Source organism: Mandrillus leucophaeus, unplaced genomic scaffold (assembly GCF_000951045.1).
Source record: "Mandrillus leucophaeus isolate KB7577 unplaced genomic scaffold, Mleu.le_1.0 Scaffold62, whole genome shotgun sequence".
Classification (NCBI taxonomy): domain Eukaryota; kingdom Metazoa; phylum Chordata; class Mammalia; order Primates; family Cercopithecidae; genus Mandrillus; species Mandrillus leucophaeus.
This window is the reverse complement of record NW_012106697.1, coordinates 5,693,533-5,718,749: the sequence shown is the minus strand read 5'-3', so window position 1 is coordinate 5,718,749 and position 25,217 is coordinate 5,693,533. Positions and strand designations below refer to the sequence as shown.

Sequence of the window (25,217 nt, the reverse complement as noted above, 5' to 3'; positions counted from 1 at the left end):
TTTTTTTTTTTTTTTTTGAGATAAGGTCTTGCTCTGTCACCCAGGCTGGAGTCTAGTGGTGTGATCATGACTCACTGCAGTCTCAACCTCCTGGACTCAAGCCGTTCTCCTCTGCCTCTTGGGTAGCTGGGATCACAGGCACGTACAACCATGCCCGGCTAATTTTTGTATTTTCTGGAAGAGACGGGGTCTCGCCATGTTGCCTAGGGAGGTCTTGAACTCCTGGGCTCAGACAATCCTCCTGCCTTGGCCTCCCAAAATGCTGGGACCGCAGATGTGAGCCACTACACCCAACCTGAACTACTGTTTTTTAAGTTTTACATAAGAGTTCTAAATTGATGACTAAATTAAAATGCATACACTTTTGATTTTGGGGCTTACACCAGGAGTGTCCACTCTTTTGGCTTCTCTCGGCCACATTGGAAGAAAAAAAATTGTCTGGGGCCATACATAAAATATGCTAACCATAGCTGATGAGCTAAAAAAAGAAATTGCCAAAAAAATAAATCTCATAATGTTTTAAGAAAGTTTATGAATTTGTGCTGGGCCGCATTCAAAGCCATCCTGAGCCGCATGCAGCCTGCAGGCCACAGGTCGGACAAGGTTGGTTTACACCTTAAAATTTAGGGTAATCAACACTTTGTATTTTGATATTATTTCTATAGACGAGTTGTTTCTCACATCCTTTAGCTTTTGTTTAGCTTGTTTTATTCATGTAACACTCAGATGGACACATGGTATTGTTCCGTGTGATTTGGGTACATGAGCCGAATCATTTCTCTCTTATTTCCCTAAGTTTCTGCGTGTAAACTTGATAATTTATATATCAGACTCCAGAATGGGTTTACTTTTTGCATTATTATACAATTATTTCAAAGTTGACTTTGATCACATCTATATTGTTTTATATCTGATGAATAAGTATTGTAATTATCTTAAAATTTGTAAAAGAAAAAATACTCATCCAACCAAATAAATAAACTTAGGACATTAGGAGTTTAATAGACATTGAGACTTCTACCAGCAAAAAAGCAAAACTGAAAGATAACTGAAAATACCAGGTCTTCTGTCTTGTCCTTTCCACCCTGCACAGCGCAGTGCGTAGTTAACAGGGTAATCAGACAAAACAGCAGATGCACTCTGCTAGTGAAAGACACTGAAGATGTGACCCCAGGAAGTTCCAGTACAGTTATAACCTGCAGGTAGAGAAGATACAATTTCAGGAGGTTTGGACACCGGAATCACACAGCTTCTCTGTCCACAATGCAAGAAAGAGGATATGATGGAAGACCGTGGACTTTACAGTCAGGTGGAATCACGTTCAAATCAAAACTCAGCTCAGCAAAGGGAACCACTAATACTAGTTGGGTAATTTGAGTAGGTGACTCTTTTCTAGCTTTTGAAGGCTAAAAACTAGGGAGGGGCACTTCACACAGAAGGAGCAGCATGCAGGCAGGCAGTAAAGATGTTCTCGATTGTTGTGTCCGGTTCTGCATGTGTTTCGCACCTCTGCCGTTTGCCTCCAAGCCTCCTTTTGTTTCTATAACAACCTCCTCTCCCTTTTCTAAACGGCCCTTCCCCTGAGTATCTTGGCTTATTGTTCCACCGTCTCTCCTGCTTTGGAATTGCTGCTCAGGAACTCAGCGCAGAAGGGCAGGGGTGAAACTGATCGAACACCAAGTGGAAGAAGAGTTTTGGGAGGGGTCGGTGGTGATGTTTCATAACAGTGTGAACGTACAGAATGCCACAGAACCGTACGCTTAGAAGTGGTTAAAGTGTGGTTTCATTTTACCACAATAAAAGGAAGAAAAAAAGATTGTACAGAGAAAACTTGTCCTATGACTGAATTCATGAGTCTGATTTTTTAATGTGAAACTTAGTGCAGGTCAGTACTCCCTTTGCAAATAAGATTAGCTTCCTTCAGAGAAAGTTTGAATCAATAAAGAAAATAACAAAATACAATCATGGATCAATTCCCCAAGCAGTTTGGTCTACCTCAGTATTTCTTGCTCAGCAATGCCTATGAAAAGCCAACAGAATAAACTCTTTCACCTTTTAAGAAATAATTATAAACAAAATTTAGAACATTATACATTAGTCTCTGTTACTGAATTGTAAAAAATTACCATGTTATTGGATACTGTATTGCCTTGGCCAATTGGTTTATATATCCTTTTTTTTAAATTAAAATATTATTAAAATGGAGACAGGGTTTCACCATGTTGTCCAGACTGGTCTGGAACTCCTGAGCTTAAGCAGGTCATCCACCCGCCTTGGCCTCCCAAAGTGCTGGGACTACAGGCATGAGCCACTGTGCCCAGCCTACATATCTTTTTTTAAAACTTTATATTCTTTACTAATTGGTTTTCAAACTTTTTAACAGTAAAAGCTTTTTTTCTCCAAATTAAATGTTATGCAGAATCTTTTTTTTTTTTTTTGAGGCGGAGTCTCACTCTGTCACCCAGGCTGGAGTGCAGTGGCTGGATCTCAGCTCACTGCAAGCTCCGCCTCCTGGGTTCACACCATTCTCCTGCCTCAGCCTCCCGAGTAGCTGGGACTACAGGCGCCGCCACCTCGCCCGGCTAGTTTTTTTTTTTTTTTTTTGTATTTTTTAGTAGAGACGGGGTTTCACCATGTTAGCCAGGATGGTCTCGATCTCCAGACCTCGTGATCCGCCCGTCTCGGCCTCCCAAAGTGCTGGGATTACAGGCTTGAGCCACCCCGCCCGGCCTAGAATCTTTAGTATATAAAACAGACAATGCAGAAAGCATAGCTGGGCTAGTAGAAATTAGCAGGGGAAGACCCGAGGGCCCTCCCTGCTGGCCTTTCCCCAGTGGCCTACCAGCCCTTGAGGCACTACTGCAAAGGAAACGGTGAAAGGCACTGCTCTACAACGTACATGTGGAGAATCTGTGGTAGCTTCCATATGTGTGTGGTCAGTCCTAGGTTTTAACACTAGGTTCTTAGCATTATAACTCCCATTACGTCATGTCTATGAGAAAATCAGGTTTAATGTATTTTATTTCAACTTACAGCACCTTTCCTAAGACTAACCTGGCACAAAAGAATCAGTGCTCTAGCAAGCTTGTCTAACCCACCTGATTTTGTTGTTTGTTGTTCTGTTTTAGGCTTTTAGCAACCTGAAGCCATGGTTTTTAGTTTCTGTCTCTAGCGATATGCAGGAAAGAGAGATGAGGAAGGGGCTTTACTGGCCCAACCAGAAACAGAAACTAACAACCCGTGACTGTATTCTCTCTGTTGGACACCCCTGGATGAACTGTTATATCATAGTGGTTTGGTGAGCTGTGGGATAGGCAAAAACCCTTGGATTTTTATGAAATTAAATTATCTGAAATATGTTTTTCACATGGTATGTCAGGAATGATTTAAAATCTTTTGGCCGGATGTGGTGGGTCTCGCCTGTAATCCCAGCTACTTAAGAGACTGAGATGGGAGGATCCCTTAAGCCCAGGAGTTCCAGGCCAACCTGGGTGACAGAGTAAGATCTTATCTCTTAAAAAAGGAAAGAAAGTGAGTGTCACGCTCTAGAATGTATTGCCTTGTTAAAAATGATTGCTGTTTAACCTTGGCTTTCAAATTGACTGTCTTTATTGAAGGCTTTATTGAAAAGGCTTGAGGCTGTGAAACCAACAGTAGGTATGAAACGCTCAGAACAACTGATGGACTATCATCGCAATATGGGCTATCTCAGCTCATCACCACTGTCCAGACGAGCCAGATCCACTCTCGGCCAATACAGCCCATTAAGTAAGCAGGACAAAATAGATCAAAATTATTTTATATTTGTTTGTATCTTGTATCCATTTTTTTTTTAAATGTAACTTATGTTATTCTGATAGAGTTTTAAATGCCAGCACTGGAGTGCATTCTGTTATTTCTCACTGTCATGTTTTGTTTTATTTGTATTAGTTCCCTTAATTTCAGGCTTCATTTACAGCCTATAATGACAGGAAGGAAACCAGGAGATAAAACAATCGAAAATATCAGTAGGTTCTGAGGTAATTGAGGAAGTACTTTTAATTTTAAAGTTGATTGAGGGAAGAAATGCATAGATGTGCTGTTTAAAAGCTGCTGAAACGTTCTCCCTAGGTAGTTAAGAATTATTGCTAATAGACTCCAGCCCTTATATGTGCTTTTTTTTACTTACTGGATAACTAAAACAAAAATTAGCAAACTGATCACACAGCAAGCCTTACCACTTTACAGTAAGCAGTAAGGCTTGTTGTGTGATCAGTTACAGACCTAGCCAGTTGTGTGTCCCAGAGAGTACAGGAATGGAGTGACCATTTAGTGCCGGAGTGTGCAACATCTAGAAAGGTCAGTGTCCTTTACAGAAGTTTATATTGTACTTGATGTATGCATTCTAAACTATGTAATAAATAGAAGGTAATACCAAACCACTCGATGCCACAACTTCCCAGCGCCTGCCCCGTGTGAGTCTTCAACTCTCATGACTAGTAGTTCCATTTATTCTTCTCCAAACCTTGCTTCCGTGGTATAGTGACTAAGACAGGGTCTTGTTTTAGTAAGTCATACTTTAGCACTGTCCCTAAATGTAGTAGATAAATGGTTATACGAAGGGATTTTTTTCACATGAATTATTTGAGAAGCTTTTACAAATGTTTGTTTTCCATGCCAGTCCAGTGACTCAGAATCCCCTGGGGTGGCAGCTGGGTGTGTTTGTTACTATATTTTTTGAGTTCCACAGGGAATTCTGAAGTGCATTCCTAGTCGAGAATCATTGCATTAGACTATTAGACACACATAGAATGTGGAAGAAAAACTAGTCTGGACTTAAGGTGAGGAGAAGTTTCTCAGATATTTCTTCTTTGTGTATTTTCAGGAGGAGCTTCCAGGACATCCAGTGCTACGAGTGGTCTCAGTTGTAGGAGTGAGCGATCAGCTGTTGACCCCTCCAGTGGCCACCCTCGAAGAAGACCTAAACCCCCTAATGTCCGTACAGCTTGGTTATAAAACACTTTTTTTTACTTTAAACATTGTTCACACAACTTTTATTGAAGTGCTCATGCTATTACGATAGTTCTCTGTGTAAACATCTATAATACCGTTTAGCAATTTAAGGTGTACAACAGTGCGTTGTAATTTATTGTTATTCAGTGCAAAATTATTGTCAAAAAGACGATTTAATGTAAAAAGTGTTTCCTGAGGATGTATTCATATAAGATGTGTCCTTAATAGAGAAATAGTGGTATGCATGTGTATCTTCTCATTATAGAAATTGATTCCATTGTCATGCTGTCAAAATAGTAATGATAGTATCATTGCATGTTGTACTCAAGATGTTCACCATATAGTTTTCAATTTGTGTTATTTTCATTTCTTTATAAGCGTTATACCATGAGCTTAGCTCCTAAATTTGGCTGGCTTTGTTTTTCATCTGCTTTAGAACTTACGTGGCATGGCGTAGCTTGATTGTATGAGATTGAACACTGATTATGAAACAAATCTTGAAATGTGTTTTCATTGGTAGAGCTGATCTAGATTTGATGAGCAGATTGAGAGACGCTTCTATTGGAGCAATTCTTGTAATTCACCAGAGGTATCTAGTTATTGTATAAGTGCACTGAGTGTTAGATCTTAAAAGTTTGATCAACCATTCCAAACCATTTCAAATATGAATATTAGAAAGTTCAACTTAGAAGCTTCCCTTTGTGTTTTTATGCATTCAGGTAAAGTCCTATTTATGATTCTTAGAAATGAGGTAGGTTTTAGAGCTACAGTCTTCTAACTTGTGAATAGTTTAAGGACCACATCAGTTGCATGATAAGCAAAACCTGTAGTATTTGTTGAATCAGTGAAATGGCACTATCAGCATGAAGAGCCAAGAAGCAGATCCTGAGGTGTGTTGGACAGTGTTTTAGGTAATTCAGTATTTACTGTGTTATTAGAGAAGACCTAGCATAAGAAAGAAATGCTTTAGAAATTCCAGTAAGTATTTATAAGGCCTGAAAAAACTAAAATTTGAACAAAAAGGGAAATAAATCACACGTTTGCTGAGGCTGCTGCTTTAAATATTGGCTACTTTTCTTGTTTTGGTTTACTCTGATTTGTTTGATTGAACCCTGGAAGTATTATTTTTACCAGCCCCACATTTAAAGACCTAGTAATCTTGACGGAATTGGTAATGGCAGATAGGGTTTAATACTGTTGACTTTCCAAATTAGAATTTTTTTTCTGTCAAACTTAGGCTTTTGTATAGCAAAGTATGGTATCTCATTGTTACCATCGTTGTTCACCACTAGCCTTTTCAGTAGGCCCTTAAAATGTATTGGAAAAGTTCCATGTTAAATGACAAATGTCTGTCTTCAGTATGAATTTTTGATCTGTAGCCACAGTAAGATTTCTGTTTTCCAGTGGTCAGGCTCTGTAGCACGTATGCTGAATGCTTTTTCCTTAGCACCTTTAACAGTAACGTGTTACTACATTTTCCAAAACATCAATTCAAATGTCTCGGTTTTAGTTTGTATTAATAGATTTTGTTGAGGGTAGGGCCTGCGAACATGGGCGCAGTGAGGTTAAATAATTCATGTGACCACAACCTGGCTTTGAGGTTCTTCTTCTTTAGGGGGCCATAATGTTCATTCATTGTTATTTGATGCTCTGTTCTGATGAACATGTTATTACACCTGCTGTATATGTAAGCTTTAGCTATACTAAACCAAGGCTTTATTTTCTTTTGTTTTTTAACTTACTGTACTTTGAATGTTTATATAACCTGTATTTCAAGAGAGGGAAGATAATGCTGAATTTTAAATTTAGCCTTTGAACATCTGTCCAATAGTGAATTAATCAGTTTTTTAAAAATTGATTTTTAAGTTGTTCCAGAAAAATGTTTTATATATATAATCTTTTTATATATATAAAATCTTTTTTATAAATTTTATTTTAAAAATCTTTAAAAAAAGATTTATATATATATAAAGATTATATATATTTATATACAGTCTTTTCTGTTCATAATGGCATTAGTCTCTGAATACATTTTATATTATCTTTGCTGCCACATGTCAGAATACAACACAATAGTTTTATAAATAAAAACTGTACTTTGATTTTAGGTACTAATTTAATGCTTTAGTTTTTACTGCTTTGAAAGGGGAAGTTCATCTAAGTATTACTGATAACAGGGATCCAACTTAAAGTAAAAGTTGGAAAGGGCAACAGTCTTTTAAGCAGAACTTACAATTCTGTTGTCATGGTTACTTATATATAATGAATATGACTAGACAAATAGGAGTTGGAAAATGTGGTATATTCTCTAAGTCAAGATGCTCTGAAGTTATTATAGTTTAAGGGACATTCTTAAGGAATTACTTAAGTATATTACTCTTTTTGTTTTCAAGGACATGAAAAAGTAAAGGATGGTCAAGCACTATTTTATATTTTTTTGACCTGTACTGAATATATGTACTTTGAAGATTTACATCTATAACTAGAAAGTATAGTAATCTGAGGTCTGGTTATTAGGCCAGATTCTTGTTCAGTTATTTTTATCTCTGTCAAAAGTTAAAACTAATGTTGCCTCCTTTTTAGTAAGATTCTACGAAAGTTTTTTAACTATTAAAAGTTATTTCTTAAGGGGTAGCTCTTATACTTCCTCTACTGTCTTTTTCAGTTTCCATAAAAAGCTGTTTTCTTAGCTATTACTCCAAATAAAGTTCTTCGGTTTGCTTAAAAATGTAGTGTAATGCAGTTGTTTTCTCCCTGCTAACCCGAGTGTCCAAAATAGATATCTAGACAGCTTTAAGAAGGTGACGGTCACGGGTAAGTGATGACTGTGCCTCTCATCTTCAGATTCTTCAAATACTGCATACTGTGAAACATGGTAAGACCAATATAAATCCAAAGATGTGAGTTGATTATACTTTAATAATTAAATTCATAAAAAGTTTACTATCTTTAATGCCAAAAAAGTCTTAAGCCATAAATGATTATATACAATCTTAGAAAATGTGCTTAACAGTTATGGCTTCTTTATTTCTATGAGTAAAGATTAGTAAGAAACTTAAAATTAACATCCTTTTAAAATTTTCTGTTCCATTTTAATGTATTTTAGGCATTTAGAACTAGCCTGGCATAATGAAGAAGGAAATAAAAAGCATTAAAGATAACTGAGTTTTGATCCTATGTTTATCTCTAAAATGCGCTGTCTTGTTCCTATTTTCAAAATCAGAATAACTTTTACGTGCCTTACAAGACCAAGAATTAGTAGGAATAAAGTTGGAAGGATGGTGTCAGTTATTTCTGTCTTTGAAAGTATAATATTTACATGGAAAAGAGTTTGCTTAAAATTATATTCTTAATCAGAATTTATTTAAACTACATCATCTAATTGCTTCTGTAAAATTGTTACGGTACTACAATGCATGGGACACTCTTACAGCTTAAGGAAATGGGCTTTTTGTTGTTGTTGTTTGTATTTTTGAGATGGAGTCTCGCTCTGTCACCCAGGCTGGAGTGCAGTGGCACGATCTTGGCTCACTGCAACCTCCGCCTCCCAGGTTCAAGCAATTCTGCTGCCTCAGCCTCCCGAGTAGCTGGGACTACAGGCACACCACCACCATGCGTGGCTTTTTTTGTATTTTTAGTAGAGATGGGGTTTTGCCATGTTGGCCAGGCTGGTCTCGAACTCCTGACCTCAAGTGATCCACCCACCTCAGCCTCCCAAAGTGTTGGGATTACAGGCGTGAGCCACCGCGCCTGGCCAATAAATATTTTTTAAAAGTAGTCATGTACATCAACATTTCTTACATGTTCTGTATGAGTAATAAACACCTAAAGCTTGCTGCAAAACATCAGTTTAGGAACTTTTTATGAGGGTTTAATAAAACTAGCGCCATTGGAATAAATTCCCGAGTAGCTCCTGCAGTAGCTTATCTGAGCTCTCAACAGCAAAGAGAAAGAATGCTACAGCAAATAGGATTATGTTATGGCAGAAATTTTTATTTGATTTTTCAATTCTGGTGATGGATTTTTAATTCATTTAGAGATATTTTTGGAGCCACCATAATAGACTCAAGATTCTATGCTTCCATTTCCAAATTTATTTGGTAAATCCAGGTAAGTTGCACTATTTGCCCTAGATGACATTTTTGAGGTTTAACTGGTTTACAAAATAAAACTTAAGAGGTAACATCATTATTTTACTATAATGAGACAGAGTTTTTTCACATGACTCTAATCCACAATTATAAGATAGTAAAAGAATTTGAGGCCGGGGACGGTGGCTCACACCTGCAATCCCAGCACTTTGGGAGGCCGAGGCGGGCGGATCACAAGGTCAGCAGTTCGAGACCAGCCTGGCCAATATGGTAAAACCCCGTCTCTACTAAAAATACAGAAATTAGCCACGCATGGTGGTGGTGTGCCTGTAGTCCCAGCTACTCGGGAGGCTGAGGCAGCAGAATCGCTTTAACCCAGGAGGCAGAGGTTGTAGTGAGCCGAGATCACACCACTGCACTCCAGCCTCGGTAACAGAGCCAGACTCTATCTCAAAAAAAAAAGTATTTGAAGAGTCACCAAAAATGATAAAAACTATGGTGCCAAATTCTTACAGGATATATATTGCAATGATAGTCTTCACCAAGAAACCACACATCACATTTTATCTCATACGTTTTGGAATTATAGCTAGTCTGCAAAGTCTGGAGGGTGCTTTGTTCTTGATTGCATTCTGAGAATCTATTTCATGCAGAAAATATGCAGCAGGAAGCAAATATATCTGTTTCCCACATAGTTAGTTACCTGTACAAACGAGAAAAATCTAATTGTTCCATTAACTACTGTCTTCACTTTTAACACTTGAGTGTAGTTTTGCCTGTTTTTGAGCTTCATATAAATGGGATTATGCTCTTGTGTATGACTTTGTAGCTCAACATCTTTATGTTTGTGAGATTCTTTGATATTGTTGCATGTAGCTGTAATTGGTTCACATTGATTTTTATGTAGTATTCTAGTACTTGACTATACCATGATTCATGTATCTATTATGTGGTTGATGGATATTGTGGGTGGTTTCTAGGTTTTGACTATTACAAATAATGCTGATCTGAGGACTTTTGTAAATGTGCCTTGGTTGCTCTGTGTGTACGTTTTAGTTGGGCGTGCAGTTAGCAGTGGAGTTGCTGGCTCAGAGCCGGGCTTGTGTTTAACAGTGCCAGAGTCGTCCACAGTGAGTGTAACAGCTCCTTCTTCCACAAAAGTGTAAATTTGTGTTGCTCTAGAGACTCGTTAATATTATTGTCAGTCTTTTTTGTCTTTTTCTTTTTCTTTTTTGAGTCTGGGTCTTGCTCTGTCACCCAGGCTGGAGTGCAGTGGCCCAATCATGGCTCACTGCAGCCTTGACCTCCCTGGCTCAAGCGATCCTCCCACCTCAGCCTCCCAAGTAGCTGGGACAACAGGCATGTGCCACCATGTCCAGCTAATTATTGTATTTTTTTGTGGAGATGGGATTTCGCCGTGTTGCCCAGGCTGGTCTCGAGTGCCTGGGCTCAAGCAATCCTCCTGCGGAGGCCTACCAAAGTCCTTGCAATCCCAAAGGGATTCCATGTATGAGCCACAGCAACTGGCCTTTCAGTCATTTTTTTAAAGTTTTAACTATTCAAGTGGATATTTAATATAGCTCATTGTGATTTTAATTGTATTATTTTGACTAATAATTAGATTGAACACTTTTTTAGAATTTTTCAACTTTTAGATATAGAGGGTACATATGCAGGTTTGTTACATGGGTATATTGTACCCAGGCAATGAGCATATTACCCAATGGGTAGTTTTTCGGTCCACGTCGCATTCCTTCCCTTCCCCATCTAGTAGTCCACAGTGTCTGTTCCCATGTTCATGTCCATGCATGCTCAGTGTTTAGCTTCTACTTAGAAATGAGAATATTTTCCGTTTCTGTGTTAATTTGCTTAGGATTATGGCCTCCAACTCCATCCACGTTGCTGCAGAGGACATGATTTCATTATTTTTATGGCTGTGTCATATTCCTTGGTGCATATGTACCACATTTTCTCTATCCAGTCCACCACTGAAGGGCACCTCGGTCAATTCCATATCTTTGCTATTGTAAATAGCATGGAGATGAACATACAATTGCATGTGTATTTTTGGAATAAGGCTTTATTTTCTGTTGGGTATATACCCAGTAATGGGATTGCTGGGTCAAATGGTAACTCTGTCTTCAGTTCTTTGAGGAATCTCCAAACTGCTTTCCGCAGTGGCTGAACTAGTTTACATTCCCATCAACAGTATATAAGCATTCCCTTTTCTCCACAGCCTCTTCAGCATCTGTTGTTTTTTGACTTTTTATAATAGCCATTCTGACTGGTGTGAGATAGTATCTCATTGTGGTTTTGATTTGCATTTCTCTGATAGTGATAACGAACATTTTTTCATGTTTCTTGTCTACTTACATGTCTTTTGAGAAGTGTCTGTTCATCTCCTTTGCCCATTTTTTTTTTTAAGGTGGAGTCTTGCTCTGTGGCCCAGTGCTCTGCACTGGAGTGGTGCGATCTCGGCTCACTGCAACCTCCGCCTCCCGGGTTCAAGCGAGTCACCTGCCTCAGCCTCCCAAGTAGCTGGGACTACAGGTCTGTACCACCACGCCCGGCTAATTTTTGTATTTTTAGTAGAGATGGGGTTTCACCATGTTGGCCGGGCTGGTCTCCAACTCCTGACATTTTGCCCTTATTTTGAGATGGAGTTTTGCTTTGTCGCCCAGTCTGGAGTGCAATGGTGTGATCTCGGCTCACCACAACCTCCGCCTCCCGGGTTTATGCGATTCTCCTGCCTCAGCCTCCTGAGTAGCTAGGACTACAGGCGTGCACCACGACTCCCAGCTATTTTTTATATTTTTAGTAGAGATGGGGTTTCACCATGTTGGCCAGGATGGTCTCGATCTCCTGACCTCGTGATCTGCCCGCCTTGGCCTCCCAAAGTGCTGGGATTACAGGCTTGAGGCACCACGCCCGGCTGATTTTGCCTATTTTTTAATGGGATTATTTTTTGCTTGTTGATTTAAGTTCCTTGTAGATTCTGGATATTAGTCCTTTGTCAGAGGCATTGTTTGTGAATATTTTCTCCCATTCTGTAACTTTACTCTGTTGACAGTTTCTTGTGCTGTGCAGAAGCTCTTTAGTATAGTGAGGTCACGCATGTCAATTTTTGTTTTATTGCAGTTGCTTTTGAGGACTTAACCAAAAATTCATTGCCAAAGTCAATGTTTAGAGGGGTATTTGCTAGGTTTTTCTCTAGAGTCTGGCTCTGTCACCTAGGCTAGAGTGCAGTGGCTCACTGCAGCCTCCACCACCCTGTTTCAAGTGATTCTCCTGCCTCAGCCTCTTGAGTAGGGTGCCACCGTGCCCGGCTAATTTTTGTATTTTCAGTAGAGTTTCACCATGTTGGCCAGGCTAGTCTTGAATTCCTGACCTCAAGTGATCGACTCACCTCAGGCTTCCAAAGTGCTGGGATTACAAGTGTGAGCCACTGCGCCTGGCCTTTTCTAGGATTTTTAGAGTTTGAGGTCGTACATTTAAATATCTAATCCATCTTGAGTTAATTTTTGTACATGGTGAAAGGTATGGGTCTGGTTTCAATCTTCTGCATATGGCCAGCCAGTTATCCCAGCACCATTTACTTAACAGGGAATTCTTCTCCCACTGCTTGTTGGTGGTGGCCTTGTCGAAGATGAGATGGTAGTAGGTGTGAAGCTTTACTTCTGAGTTTTCTCTTCTGTTCCATTCTATGCTACTCTGTTTTTGTACCAGTACCATGCTATTTTGGCCACTGTGCCAGTGTGATGCCTCCAGCTTTGTTCTTTTTACTTAGAATTGCTTTGGCTATTAATACTCGCTCTTTTTTGGTTCCATATGAATTTTAGAATGGTTTTTTTTTTTTTCTAATTCCATGAAGAAATTAGAAGAAATGTTGGTAGTTTGATAGAAATAGTGTTGGGTCTGTAAATTCCTTTGGGCAGCATGGCCATTTTAACATCTTTCAACCCATGAGCATGGAATGTTTTTCATTTATTTTTGTCATGTCTGATTTCCTTCAGCAGTGTTTCATAGTTCTCCTTCTAGAGATCTTTCACCTCCTTGGTTAGCTGTATTCCTAAGTATTTCATTTTCTTTGTGGCTATAATAAATGGGATTGTGTTCTTGATTTGCCTGTCAGCCTGGATGTTACTGGTGTAGAGAAATGTTACTGCTTTCTATAAATTTACGTTGATTTTGTATCCTGAAATCTTATTATAATTGTTCATCAGTTCTAGTAGCCTTTTGGCAAAGTCATTAGGGTTTTCTAGGTATAGAATCATATTGTCAGTAAAGAGAGATAGTTTGGCCAGGCGTGGTGGCTCATGCCTGTAATCCCAGCACTTTGGGAGGCCAAGGCAGACAGATCACGAGTTCAGGAGATCAAGACCATCCTGGCTAACACAATGCCTGTCTCTACTAAAAATACAAAAAATTAGCCGAGCATGGTGGCACGCGCCTGTAGTCCCAGTTACTTGGGAGGCTGAGGCAGGAGAATCGCTTGAACCTGGGAGGCAGAGGTTGCAGTGAGCTGAGATCGTGCTACTGCACTCCAGCAGCCTGGGCAACAGAGCAAGACTCTGTCTAAAAAATAAAATAAAAATAAAAAGAGAGAGAGAGAAATAGTTTGATTTATTTTCCTGTTGGATTCCTTTTATTGCTATGGCCAGGACTTCTAATATTCTGTTGAATAGGAGTGCTGAGAGCAGGCATCCTTGTCTTCTTCCAGTTCTCAAGGGAATGTTTCCAGCTTTTGCTTGTTCAGTATGATGTTGGCTGTGGGTTCGTCATTGAGGGCTCTTATTATTTTGATGTATGTTCCTTCGATGCCTAGTCTATTGAGGGTTTTTTTTTTTTTAATTATGAGGGAATGTTGGATTTTACCAAAAGCTTTTTCTGTGTCTATTGAGATGATCATATGGTTTTTGCTTTTAATTCTCTTTATGTGGTAAATCACATTTATTGATTTACATATGTTGAACCAGCCTTGCATCCTAGGAATAAAGCCTAATTGATCCTGGTGAATTAACTTTTTGATATGCTGTTGGATTCAGTTTACTAGTATTTTGTTGAGAATTTTTGCATCTGTGCTTATCAGGGATATTGGCCTGAAGAGTCCTTTTTTTGTTGTATCTCTGCCAGATTTTGGTATCAGGCTGATGCTGGCTTCAAAGAATGAGTTGGGGAGGATCCCTTCCTGTTGGTTTTTTTTTGGAATAGTTTCAGTAGGATTAGTACTAGTTCTTTTTTGTATGTCTGGTAGAATTTGGCTGTGAATCCATCTTTTGCAGGGGTTTTTTTTTTTTGAATTTTTATTTTTGGTAACAGATTCTATTTCAGAGCTTGATATTGGTCTATTCAAGGTTTTAGCCTCTTCCTGATTCAATCTTGGGAGATTGTGTGTTTCCAAGAATTTATCCATTTCCTCTAGATTTTAAATTTTGTGTGCATAGTTGTTCATAGTATTCTCTGAGGATCTTTTGTATTTCTGTGGGATGAGTTGTAATGTCATCTTTGCCATTTCTGATTATACTTACTTGGATCTTTCTTCTTTGTTAATCTAGCTAAGCTAGCATTGTATTAATCTTTTTTTTTTCCCCCCCCAAAGAACTCTTGGTTTCACTGATCTTCTGTATGGGTTTTTTTGTTCGTTTGTTTTTGAGACAGGGTCTCGCCCTGTCCCCCAGGCTGGAGTGCAATGGCACGATCTTGTCTTACTGCAACTTCTGCCTCCCAGGCTCAAGCAATCCTCCCTCCTCAGCCTCCCAAGTAGCTGGGACTACAGGTGCACACCACCATGCCAGGACGATTTTTGTATTTTTAGTAGAGATGGGGTTTCACCATGTTGGCCAGGATGGTCTCGAACTCCTGACCTCACGATCCACCCACCTCGGCCTCCCAAAGTGTTGGGATTATAGGCATGAGCCACCACGCCCATTCTAAACTTTCCTCTTAATACTGCTTTAGCTGCATCCCAGAGATTTTGGTAAGCTGTGTCCCTATTTTCATTAATTTCAAAGTGCTTTTATTTCTACCTTAATTTCGACGTGTATCCAGGAGTTATTCAGGAGCAGGTTGTTTAATTTCCATGTATTAGTGCAGTTTTGAGAGATCGTGGTATTGGTTTCTATTTATATTGTACTGTGGTCCGAGAATGTGCTTGGTATGGTTTCAGTCTTGGTTTTTTTTTTATTTTTGGAGACTTGCTTCATGACTGAGCCTGTGGTTGGTCCGTGTGTTCTGTGTGCGGATGAGAAGAATGGATATTCTGTGGTTGCTGGTGGAGTGTTCTGTAGAGATGTCTGTGAGGTTCAGTTGGTCAGGTGTTGAGTTTAGGTCAAGTTTCTTTGTTAGTTTTTCTGCCTCGATGATCCGTCTACTGCTGTCAGTGGGGTGTGGAAGTCTCCCACTGTTCTTTTGTGGTTGTCTAAGTCTTTTCATAGGCCAAGAAGACCTTGTTTTATGAACCTGGGTGTTCCAATGTTGGGTGTGTATATTTAAAATAGTTAAGCTTCTTGTTGGATTATGCCCTTTATCATTATGTAATGCCCTTATTTATCCTTCTTAATTTTTATTGGTTTAAAGTCTGTTTTATCTGATACAAGAATAGTGACTCCTGTTCTTTTTTGATTTCTCTGTGCATAGTAGATCTTTCTGCAACCCTTTACTTTGAGCCTGTGGTGTCTTTACTTGTGAGATTGGTCTCTTGAAGACAGAAGATGGATGAGTCTTTTTTTTTTTTTTCTTTGAGACAGGGTCTTTTTCTGTTGCCCAGGCTGGAGTGTGGTGGTACAAACATGGCTCACTGCAGCCTCAACCTTCTGGGCTCAAGCAATCCCCCCTCCTCAGCCCCCCAAGTAGCAGGACTACAGGCGTGTGCCACCACACTTGGCTGAATTTTTTTTTTTTTTTTTTTGTGGAGACAGGGTTTCGCCATGTTGTCCGGTCTGGCCTTGAACGCCTGGGTTCAAGCAGTTCTGCCTATCTTGGCCTCCCAAAGTACTGGGATTACAGGCACAACCCACCCTGCCAGGTCCCTTCCCGGATATTTTTAATGTTACTTCAGTCATTAAAGGTTGTATGTAACATATCTGAAATGCTTGGAGACAGAAGCGTTTTGGATTTTCGGTATTTTCAGATTTTGTAATATGTGCATATACATAATGAGATGCCTTGGGGATGGGACCCAAGTCCAAACATGGAATTCATTTATGTTTCATATACACAGTACACACATAGCCTGAAGGTCATTAATACAGTATTTTTAATAATTGCATGCATGACAAAGTTTTGACTGTGACCCATCACAAGGTCAAGTGTGGAATTTTCTATCTGTGGCACTATGTCAGTGCTTGAAAAGTTTTGGATTTTAGACCATTTTGGTTTTCAGATTTTTGGATTAGGGATCAAGAATGAAAATTGTTTTTCCCAGGTGCTGTCTCTTGACTTCAGTTGCAATGAACATATTGTTATTTTTCCCTCAAACATGAAGGCATAAAACCTTGGCATTCTCACTGATAAACATTTTTTTTTTCTTCTTTAGACGGAGTCTTGCTTTGTCACCAGGCCGGAGTGCAGTGGTGTACTCTCAGCTCACTGCAACCTCCATCTCCCAGTTTCAAGCATTTCCCTGCCTCAGCCTCCCGAGTTGCTGGGACTACAGGTGCACACCACCACGCCCAGCTAATTTTTGTATTTTTACTGTAGAGATGGGGTTTCACCATGTTGGCCAGGATCGTCTCGAACCCCTGACCTCGTGATCCGCCCACCTCGGCCTCCCGAAGTGCTGGGATTATAGGCGTACGCCACCGTGCCTGGCCTGATTAACCTTTTTCTTCAATGTCTGTATCATGTCCTTTCTGTTCTTCAAAACACATTACTCATTTTCATTGCCATCATTCTAATCCATGCCTTCATCACATCACATTTGGGTTACTAAAATAAGCTTTTAGCTAGAAAAAGCTGAGGAAACACTGACTTAAGATTATATGTTATGTGGTGTGTTACTTAAGTCACGTCTCACATATTTTTAGTCTGTTTTACTTGCCTAATAAAAGAAAGCCCCTGAGAGCAAGGACCATATGAAGCTTTTGCATTGGTTATGGCATTCAGGCTGACAGGAAGCCATACATGGGTGTCACTCAATATGTGTGATTCATCAGTGACTGCAAAAATGGCAAAACTAAACTCATCTAATCCTTAAAGGGCTACGAAAATTAAAATGACTATGTAGAACACACAAAAGTCACACACGAGATGTTTGATGTGAGGCATGTTAGAGGCATTTTGTTGTTGTTTAGGGACAGATCTGACCCTGTCTCCCAGGCTGGAAATCAGTGGTACGATCAGAGCTCACTGCAGCCTCCCTCCTCAGCCTCCTGAGTAGCTAAGACTACAGGCATGTATCACCACACCCACCTAATCTTTTATTTCTTGTAGAGACAAGGTCTCCTTATGTTGCCCAGGCTGGTCTCGAGCTTCTGGGCTCCAGTGATCCTCCCACCTCGGCCTCCCAGAGTGCTGGGATTATGGACAAGTCACCATGCCTGGCTGGTGATCTTTCTACAATGTTTATGACTTCAAAAATGGTAAGACAACTGATCCCCATTATTCACAGGAGTTACAGACTACAAAGCTGAGGCAAACACTGAAACATTTTGCCACGCGGAAATACAAGGTTAGGTTCCCATGAGCCGCTGGTCACAAAAATCATACATAACCTTGTTTTATGTATTTACACTTAAAGACACCTTATTTAATATATATTGCTGATGGTTAACACTGAGCTCATGGCCCAGGCCCGAAGCCAGCTATTCTGACACATGCATTTTCCACAAGGCATGTTTTAGCCCTCCTGTGCTGAGGAACAGCACTTGTGCACTCTGCTTGGGGGCCACGTTAATTGGCAATGATTGTGCTTCAGATAAACCGCGTTGGCCACTGCACAAAGCCTGGGGGCCTTTTTAAACAGCAGAATTACTGTAGCATGAAGTAAACACGTGAACAGGATGCTTGTTTACAGGATGAGGCTGAAATGAAAAGGCAGGGTAAGTGTCACCTTGTTCCACTCCAGCTGGGGACATGTGTGTCAGGCAACATCGCTGTGTGTTCAAGGACCTTAAAAGTGGTTACAAATAAAGTTTGTCAGTGAAGCCAGTTTACAGATATGTAATCTGTGAATGAGATCAACTATACTTTATTGTGGATTAATAAAATTACTGATATTCAGGAGGAGCAGAAAAGCAAAGAATCTTTATGACACGGTAGACTTTGTTCAATTTTATTTAAGGGCTTGAAATTTGTATTTAAGGCAGCCGTAAGTTTTTATTCATTGCATTATACAACTCCAACAAGCCTGTCTGGCCACCCCCACGGTGCTTTGCATGTTCAGGATTTCACCCGAACTGATGAAACCCTCTCCCAAGTATTTTGTAGGTTCCCTGTGCTTTTTAGATGCACCTTCCCTTCTCGCTCCTTCTTACATCCAACAGAAACTTGCTAAACACCTTCTCCAGCCTGGGCATTGTAGCAGGTGTAGAAGATAAGTCCTTCTTGCGGTGCTTGCATTCTCTTGCAGCCTTGGACCTTGTGGGTGTTTAGTAAATGCCACCTCAACACAAGGGATACCACATATTTTACAGAATAAAATGGAACGGAAGCAGTCGCCCAGTTAATTGAGATTTCAACACAAATACTTGAGACAAGTTTTTACTGTTTTTAGTGTCCAATTGTTACCATTATGGACTCACTCATGTTGTATCATCCTCCATAATTTTTCTCATACATTTAAAATAAGGTCTTAAAAAGATATAAGATGCCGATAGGTGAGGCTTTAGGGGAGAAAATACCTAAAAATGATTGGGGCAGGGGGTGGTGGCGGTGAGGGAGGGCTGCGCCTAGGAGAGAGCTGTGTGGGAAACAGGGCTGATGAGAAATTCCTGGGGCGGGTACCCAAGAGTCGGACGCTCAATTTGAAGTTGTCACTTTTACGTAAACCAGACCTTCCAGCATGACACAGCTTTGCACAGTGATAGTATGGCATGAGGGTAGGTTAGTGAGGGAAGTACTGCCTGTTCTCCTGCCAGATCCCAGCACTCTGTCAGAGGCTGAGGGTTCTAGGAATTCCTGGTGAGTTAAGTAGCCTCGGTAAGGAACTGGCTCAGCAGGGCCTGGGGTAACGTTCATTAGAGATAACCTCAGCAGGAAGTGGGAGGGCCGACATCTGGGTCACATGCAGAATGTGGACAATGTGCACTACTTAATAAATGTTCATGCCTCTTCCCTCCCCCTTCCATGCCAAGATTAAAGACCAGAACACAATTATGTTTCTTGGTTGGGTTGGGAGCATGCACTGTTCATTCATTGTGTCAGGTCTTCTCCTCCTAAACTTGGGCCCTGCTTTGAGATACACTCCATGAAAGTACTTGCCTACTAGCCTGCCCTGCTTTTATTCCCTATCAGCGACAGGATTTGGATCCTCATATTATCCTTAGAATGAAAAGCAACAGGAGGACAATGGATCCAGGAGGCCTCTAACTGCACATGTGCTACCTCACCTCTAGGAGACAGGATGGAGAGGTACCTTCTTTTTAGCCCTTTAGACTTTATTGGCCTAGATATCTACTAGGTGAGGTCAGATGTGATCCTGGATTTTATAAAACTCAGACCTTGGTAACTGTGGTAAAAGCAACACAGCCAATTTTTAGCTGGGGAGGCAGGAGTGAGTCGGTGGAAGGGCTTGGTAAGCAAGGTAAAGAACAGAGACCAACCCCCACCACCCAACCACCCGTTAGAAAACACCGAGAAGACATTTGCCTGCCTTTCAAGCTTTGCCAAGGATACAGGGACTTATCACAATGAGTGAGTTCAGACCAGGAGTTCAAGACCAGCCTGGCCAACGCAGCGAAACCCCATCTCTAATAAAAATACAAAAAATTAGCTGTGCGGTGGTGCACACCTGTAATCCCAACAGGTCTTCCGATTAGTCACAATCCAGGAGACTAGAGCAACTGGTCTTTTCCTGGTCCCAAAGTGTGAACTTTCCAACCTGAAATTCTAAGTATTTTCCCCTGGCTCACAAATCTCGGAGGGGCAAATGCAAAACTGACTTCCTGTAGGTCTTGATAAATTCTTACAGAAGTACTGGAGGATGCTTTCCACACCCATGCTTCTAAATCTAGTTATTTTCTTTCAAAGTCTCCATCTCCCACCACTCCCTCCCCCGATTTCATTTCCCTTCTATTCCTTCTCAAGCAAGATGTACTGTCTTAAACAAATTATCTAACAACGGCATCTCACCTTTTCTCCCCAACTTAAGCATCTTTCAGGGCAGGTTCCTATCTTTTCTCCCTTCCACGGGGCCTAAGAGGTATTAAATACTAGCTTGATAACTGCTGCTATGGACTGAATGTGTCCCTTCAAAATTCATCTGTTGAAATCTTAACCCCCAAAGTGGTGGTGTTTGGAAGAAAGGCATTTGGGAGGTAACTGGGTCATGCGGGTAGAGCCCTCATGAATGGAATTAGTGAGATTATAAAAGGGACTACAGAGAGCTCTGTCGCTCTTTCTGTCATGTAAGGATATAAGAAGTCAGTAATCTACAACCCAGAAGAGGGCCCTCATTAGAACCTGACCAAAGAGGCACCTTGATCTTGGACCTCCGGTCTACAGAACTGAGAAATAAGTTTCTGTTGCTTATAGGCCATCAGTCTACAGTACTTTGTTATAGTGGCCTGAACTAAGACAATTGATTTTTTTTTTTTTTGAGACAGGGTCTTGCCCTGTTTCTTAGGATGGATGTTGTGGCCATCTCAGCTCACAGTGACCTCTGTCTCTCAGGTTCAAGCGATTCCGATGCCTCAGCCTCCCGAGTAGTTGGGATTAAAGGTGTGCACCACCACATCCAGCTAATTTTTTGTATTTTTATTAGAGATGGGGTTTCGCTGCATTGGCCAGGCTGGTCTTGAACTCCTGGTCTGAAGTGATAAGCCTGCCTCTGCCTCCCAAAGTGCTGGGATGACAGGTGTGAGCCACCGCACCTGGCCTTGACTTTCAATGAACACTCTCCACTTATAAAATTCTAGGTGTCACAGTTATCTAAAGGGAGGAAAACAGAGCATTTCCTAATCATAGAAAATTCTCCAGACTGTGACTTAAAGCTTTTAGCAGAATCTCAGAATTTCTAAAGACTGCAGGAAAGTGCCTAAGACAAGGCAGGATTACAAAAGCCATTGTCACTTTCTAGCCTACAGCAACACTGGGTAAGATAGAATATGACCTGCCTGAGTTTGAAAAATGGAACTTTAAGCATTGTATGTTCTCATATAATACATACTCAATATAATATCTGGCATTTAGAAGCTTGGCCACTGACTGATAAATGAATCATGCTAGAAAATATACATTTTTGATCTTTTAAAAACGCATTTTACAGTTAATAAGAGTTCAATAAAATAGAAAACGTGCATTAAGTGGTCTTTATTGATGTTTCACATTCAGTTATTTCTTATCACTTCTTCAGTTAATTGTACAAGTATGATAAATTATTTTCTATTTGCTGTGGGAATTTAAATGTAAAATAAATACAAAATACATCTGTGGTTTAATGAACACTCAATGAAGCATCTTTTCTGAGGTATTCCTTTCAGTCTGGTTTTATCCCAGATCTTTTTACTTCCCCTAGGAATAGTCTATTAAACCACACAATGGATCTGTGAACTTGTGGATCAAGGTCACTGTAAATCAGTGAACTTGTGTTTTAATTACATTAGACATACTTTTTGATCTCATCATACAACACCAATACAAAAGCACCACCCATGCCTCTCAACACATTGGACCAGGCACCTTTGAAGAAGGCCTTGGCTCCTTCATCTTTTGCAATCTTCCTCCAGCAGTCAACTGTCCCCGTGTACATAATATCAGCTGTGGAAACAAACGTTGGTGAGGGCTCCATAACGCTGGAGGAAAGAGACCTTTCCTCTGAAAGATATCTGCACACACTGTTACCAGCTGTATAAAATCAGGGTCATCTGGGCATGGAGTCCCAGCTCCATGCAACATTCCACTGGACATGTCCTTCCTTGCTTAACTGGCAGGCTGGGCCTCCTGTCATTCCTACTCCATTAGTTCAAGGTCAGTGAAGACCTGGGGCAATTAACCAAGTAATTCACAGACTGCCCGACTGTGAAACAAGAAGGGCGCAGAGCAGCAGGAGTATTACGCTACGTGGTTACCTTGTTTCATGGAGGACCAAACTGCGGCCTAGCGTCAGAGGATACTGCACAAGGCTATGCAGTTAAAATAAAAGGCTGTAACGAGTTGAAACATATGAAACTGCTAACATTGGACTGTCTTTGATTTTTAAAGTGGCAATTTCATATGGTTCACCCTATAGAAGCCAAAACTTTTTATGGCACAACAGATTGCTTCAGGCCATCTCTACCCAGCCAAACACCCCCTCCCACTAACACCTGTAAGTCGGAGGGAAGCGAGAGTTCTCCGTAAGCAGCAGCTACTTCTTCTCCCCAGCTGTTGCACCCAGGCTCATAGGGAAGAGGGCCTAGGGTCTCTACACGCTAGATACCTAGTTAAATTCACATCTAAGTATCTTTCTGTTGATGTTCTTACCATCTCTTTAGTAAAATGGAAAAAACTTTTCCCTAATAGGATAGTTGAGAATGTCAGGGGAAATTAATACAATCTTTCTTCCCTAAGTCCTTATCAAATAATTTTGAAAATTAATTTCCAGTCAGGAAGACTGAAAGGAACACTGTAAAACGTTCTCCTCGGGCAAAAATAAAGAGGTTTAGATGAGTAGAGCACCAGCTTACCCCCTTTCCGGCCGGACTGCATCATCATCCTACGACGAACAGTGTCGAAGGGGTAGGACACCAGCCCTGCGACTGCCGTCACACTCTGGGCAATCATCCAGCTCACAAAAATGTGCACGTTCTTGGGGTCAGGCAGCATCCCTGTGGACAGAGCCAAGAAGCCGAACGGCTATGAAGCGACTGTTCTCAGCAGAAAGCAGGTGGAGGGAGAGAGGCCACCGCACCTCCAGCTGCACGCTCTGACCTTGCGGGGAACCTGCCCCTGTGCAGGTGCCTCACGTATGAGCAGGCGGCCAGCAAAGGTGGCTGCTGCCGTCTCTGGACCCCGGGGAGCCAGTGCTCTGCTCATATGCAGGGCACTGGAAGTGGCTTCAAGTTAAACTCAGTAACTGCTATGGCTGTGTCTAGAGGGAGACAGGCTCCCCCTTCCTCCTCTCTTAATAACTAAAGGCCAGAGTGTATTTCAGTAGAGGACACGAAGAATGCTTTAGCTATTAATTTATGCACACCACCTCCTCATTCAGAAGCCTCAATTATCCCAGAGACTAGAAAAAAACAAGATGGATATATATCAAGTCCTTTGTGAGTTACAGATCCCATAGGATACTCTATCCACACCGCCCTCCTTCTCCCCTGATGCCCCTCTCTCACCCTTGGCAGTATCATAGACTCCGAAGTAGGCAGCTCTGTAGATAATGATGCCTTGGACAGAGACGTTGAAACCTTGGTAGAGACCCCTCAGGCCATCAGACTTGAAGATCTTGATGATACAGTCGCCCAGACCATGGAACTCACGCTGGGCGGCACCCTTGCCCACGTCGGCAGCCAACCTGGTCCTAGCAAAGTCCAGCGGGTAGACAAAGCAAAGGGAGGTGGCCCCAGCGGCCCCACCAGATGCCAGGTTACCAGCAAAGTAGCGCCAGAACTGCTTATGCCGATCCACACCCCCTAAGAAGAGCTGCTTGTACTTGTCCTTGAAGGCGAAGTTGAGAGCTTGGGTGGGGAAGTAACGGATCACGTTGGCCAGGTTACCCCTCCAGAAGGAGAGAAAGCCCTGCTCCTTGGGGATTCTCACCACACAATCAATGATCCCTTTGTACTGCTTCTCAGCACTGATCTGTTTGCTGGCATGCTGGACCTGGTGGAGGGGAGGGTGGGTGATAGAGGACAGGCAGGGCAGAGACAGGGGAAGAGGACAGGAGAAAAAAGAAGGTTTGCACTTCCTAGATTTTTTTTTTTTTTTTGAAGAAAAAAAGGATGAGGAAATCAAATGGATACTGAGGACATGTAAATGGATACTGTTATCCATGTTAGTTACTAGATAACAAGCCAAAATAATCCAATGTGGCTTCTATTATTAGGGTATTTGAGGGAAAAGGTGTTGCCCCAAATAAACTGAAGAGGTGACTGAATTGTATAAAGCTCGCCATTTATCTATTTCACTTTCCCTAGGTCTGAGAACTGTATGAGGGGCTTACTGGGGGACAGAATGAGTAACACTCCCTGCTTCAAAGGGCTTTGGATTTAATAGACATGATGGCCAAAAAATGTCAATTTCTCAGTGTCACTCTGATCACCCTGGAGATGAGGATCTCTAGTAGATGCTCTAATAGAGGAAGAAGAATAAATCCACTAAGCATTAGGGCTCCAAAGTTTTCAAGCAGACAATCCAAGTAATCAATTATTGAGGGTTCGCTGCCTTTGTGAGCAATTTGTGGGGGGTTTTGTTAGCAATTTTGACTCCCAAATTGGGCTCTTCCTCATTGAGGGGCCCTGACCTTTGGGGCAGGTGGAGAAAAACAGGAGGATGATGATAAGCCATTCAGCGACCAGGTAGGGGAGGAAAAGATTTGGAGACAGGATGATCTGAGTTTATTCCGAAAATTGTTTCTTAACATTTCAAAACCTCAGCTTCATCTGTAAAATGGAGAAGAAAAACTCTCTCACAGAGGTTACATAAAGATGAAGGCGTCAGCCTGCATACAGCACTGTGCGTGAGATACGATAAGGGAATTCCTGCGTGATGATTATTTTGGTGTTTTCATTGTAAAGGTGCGTGCGCATAAGACGGTGTCAAAAATACTGGCAATCACTAGGTGCCTCCAGGCCTGAGTGCACGCCCGTGCTGTCACGGGCGCAGGATCTGGCACACAGAAACCGGCTCCGGGTGGGTTTCCATATATAGACACCCGAACGCCGGGCGCCACCCGACACCAGGAATCTGCGACTGACGCTGGACCTGTCTCTACGCAGAGGGCACCTTCTTCCCCCACAAGCGGGCGGGCGCCCGGGCCTGTGGCCTGGCGCAGAT

General features: G+C 41.3%; 2 protein-coding genes across 2 annotated transcripts in view; one reads left to right on the top strand and one right to left on the bottom strand.

The window, feature by feature from the left end:
- Nucleotides 1-8,153, top strand: part of CFAP97 (cilia and flagella associated protein 97) — a 31,622-nt gene extending 23,469 nt beyond the window's left edge. The window contains exons 3-4 of the mRNA XM_012000171.1: nt 3,618-3,768; nt 4,868-8,153. Coding sequence (XP_011855561.1) covers nt 3,618-3,768; nt 4,868-4,995 — 279 coding nt within the window. The 3' untranslated portion in view covers nt 4,996-8,153. The remainder of the gene's footprint in view (nt 1-3,617; nt 3,769-4,867) is intronic.
- Nucleotides 8,154-21,535: 13,382 nt separating this feature from the next.
- Nucleotides 21,536-25,217, bottom strand: part of SLC25A4 (solute carrier family 25 (mitochondrial carrier; adenine nucleotide translocator), member 4) — a 39,825-nt gene continuing 36,143 nt past the window's right edge. The window contains exons 3-5 of the mRNA XM_012000200.1: nt 23,558-24,129; nt 22,907-23,047; nt 21,536-21,998 (exon numbers count right to left, since the gene is read on the bottom strand). Of these exons, the coding sequence (XP_011855590.1) occupies nt 21,841-21,998; nt 22,907-23,047; nt 23,558-24,129 (871 nt within the window). The 3' untranslated portion in view covers nt 21,536-21,840. The remainder of the gene's footprint in view (nt 21,999-22,906; nt 23,048-23,557; nt 24,130-25,217) is intronic.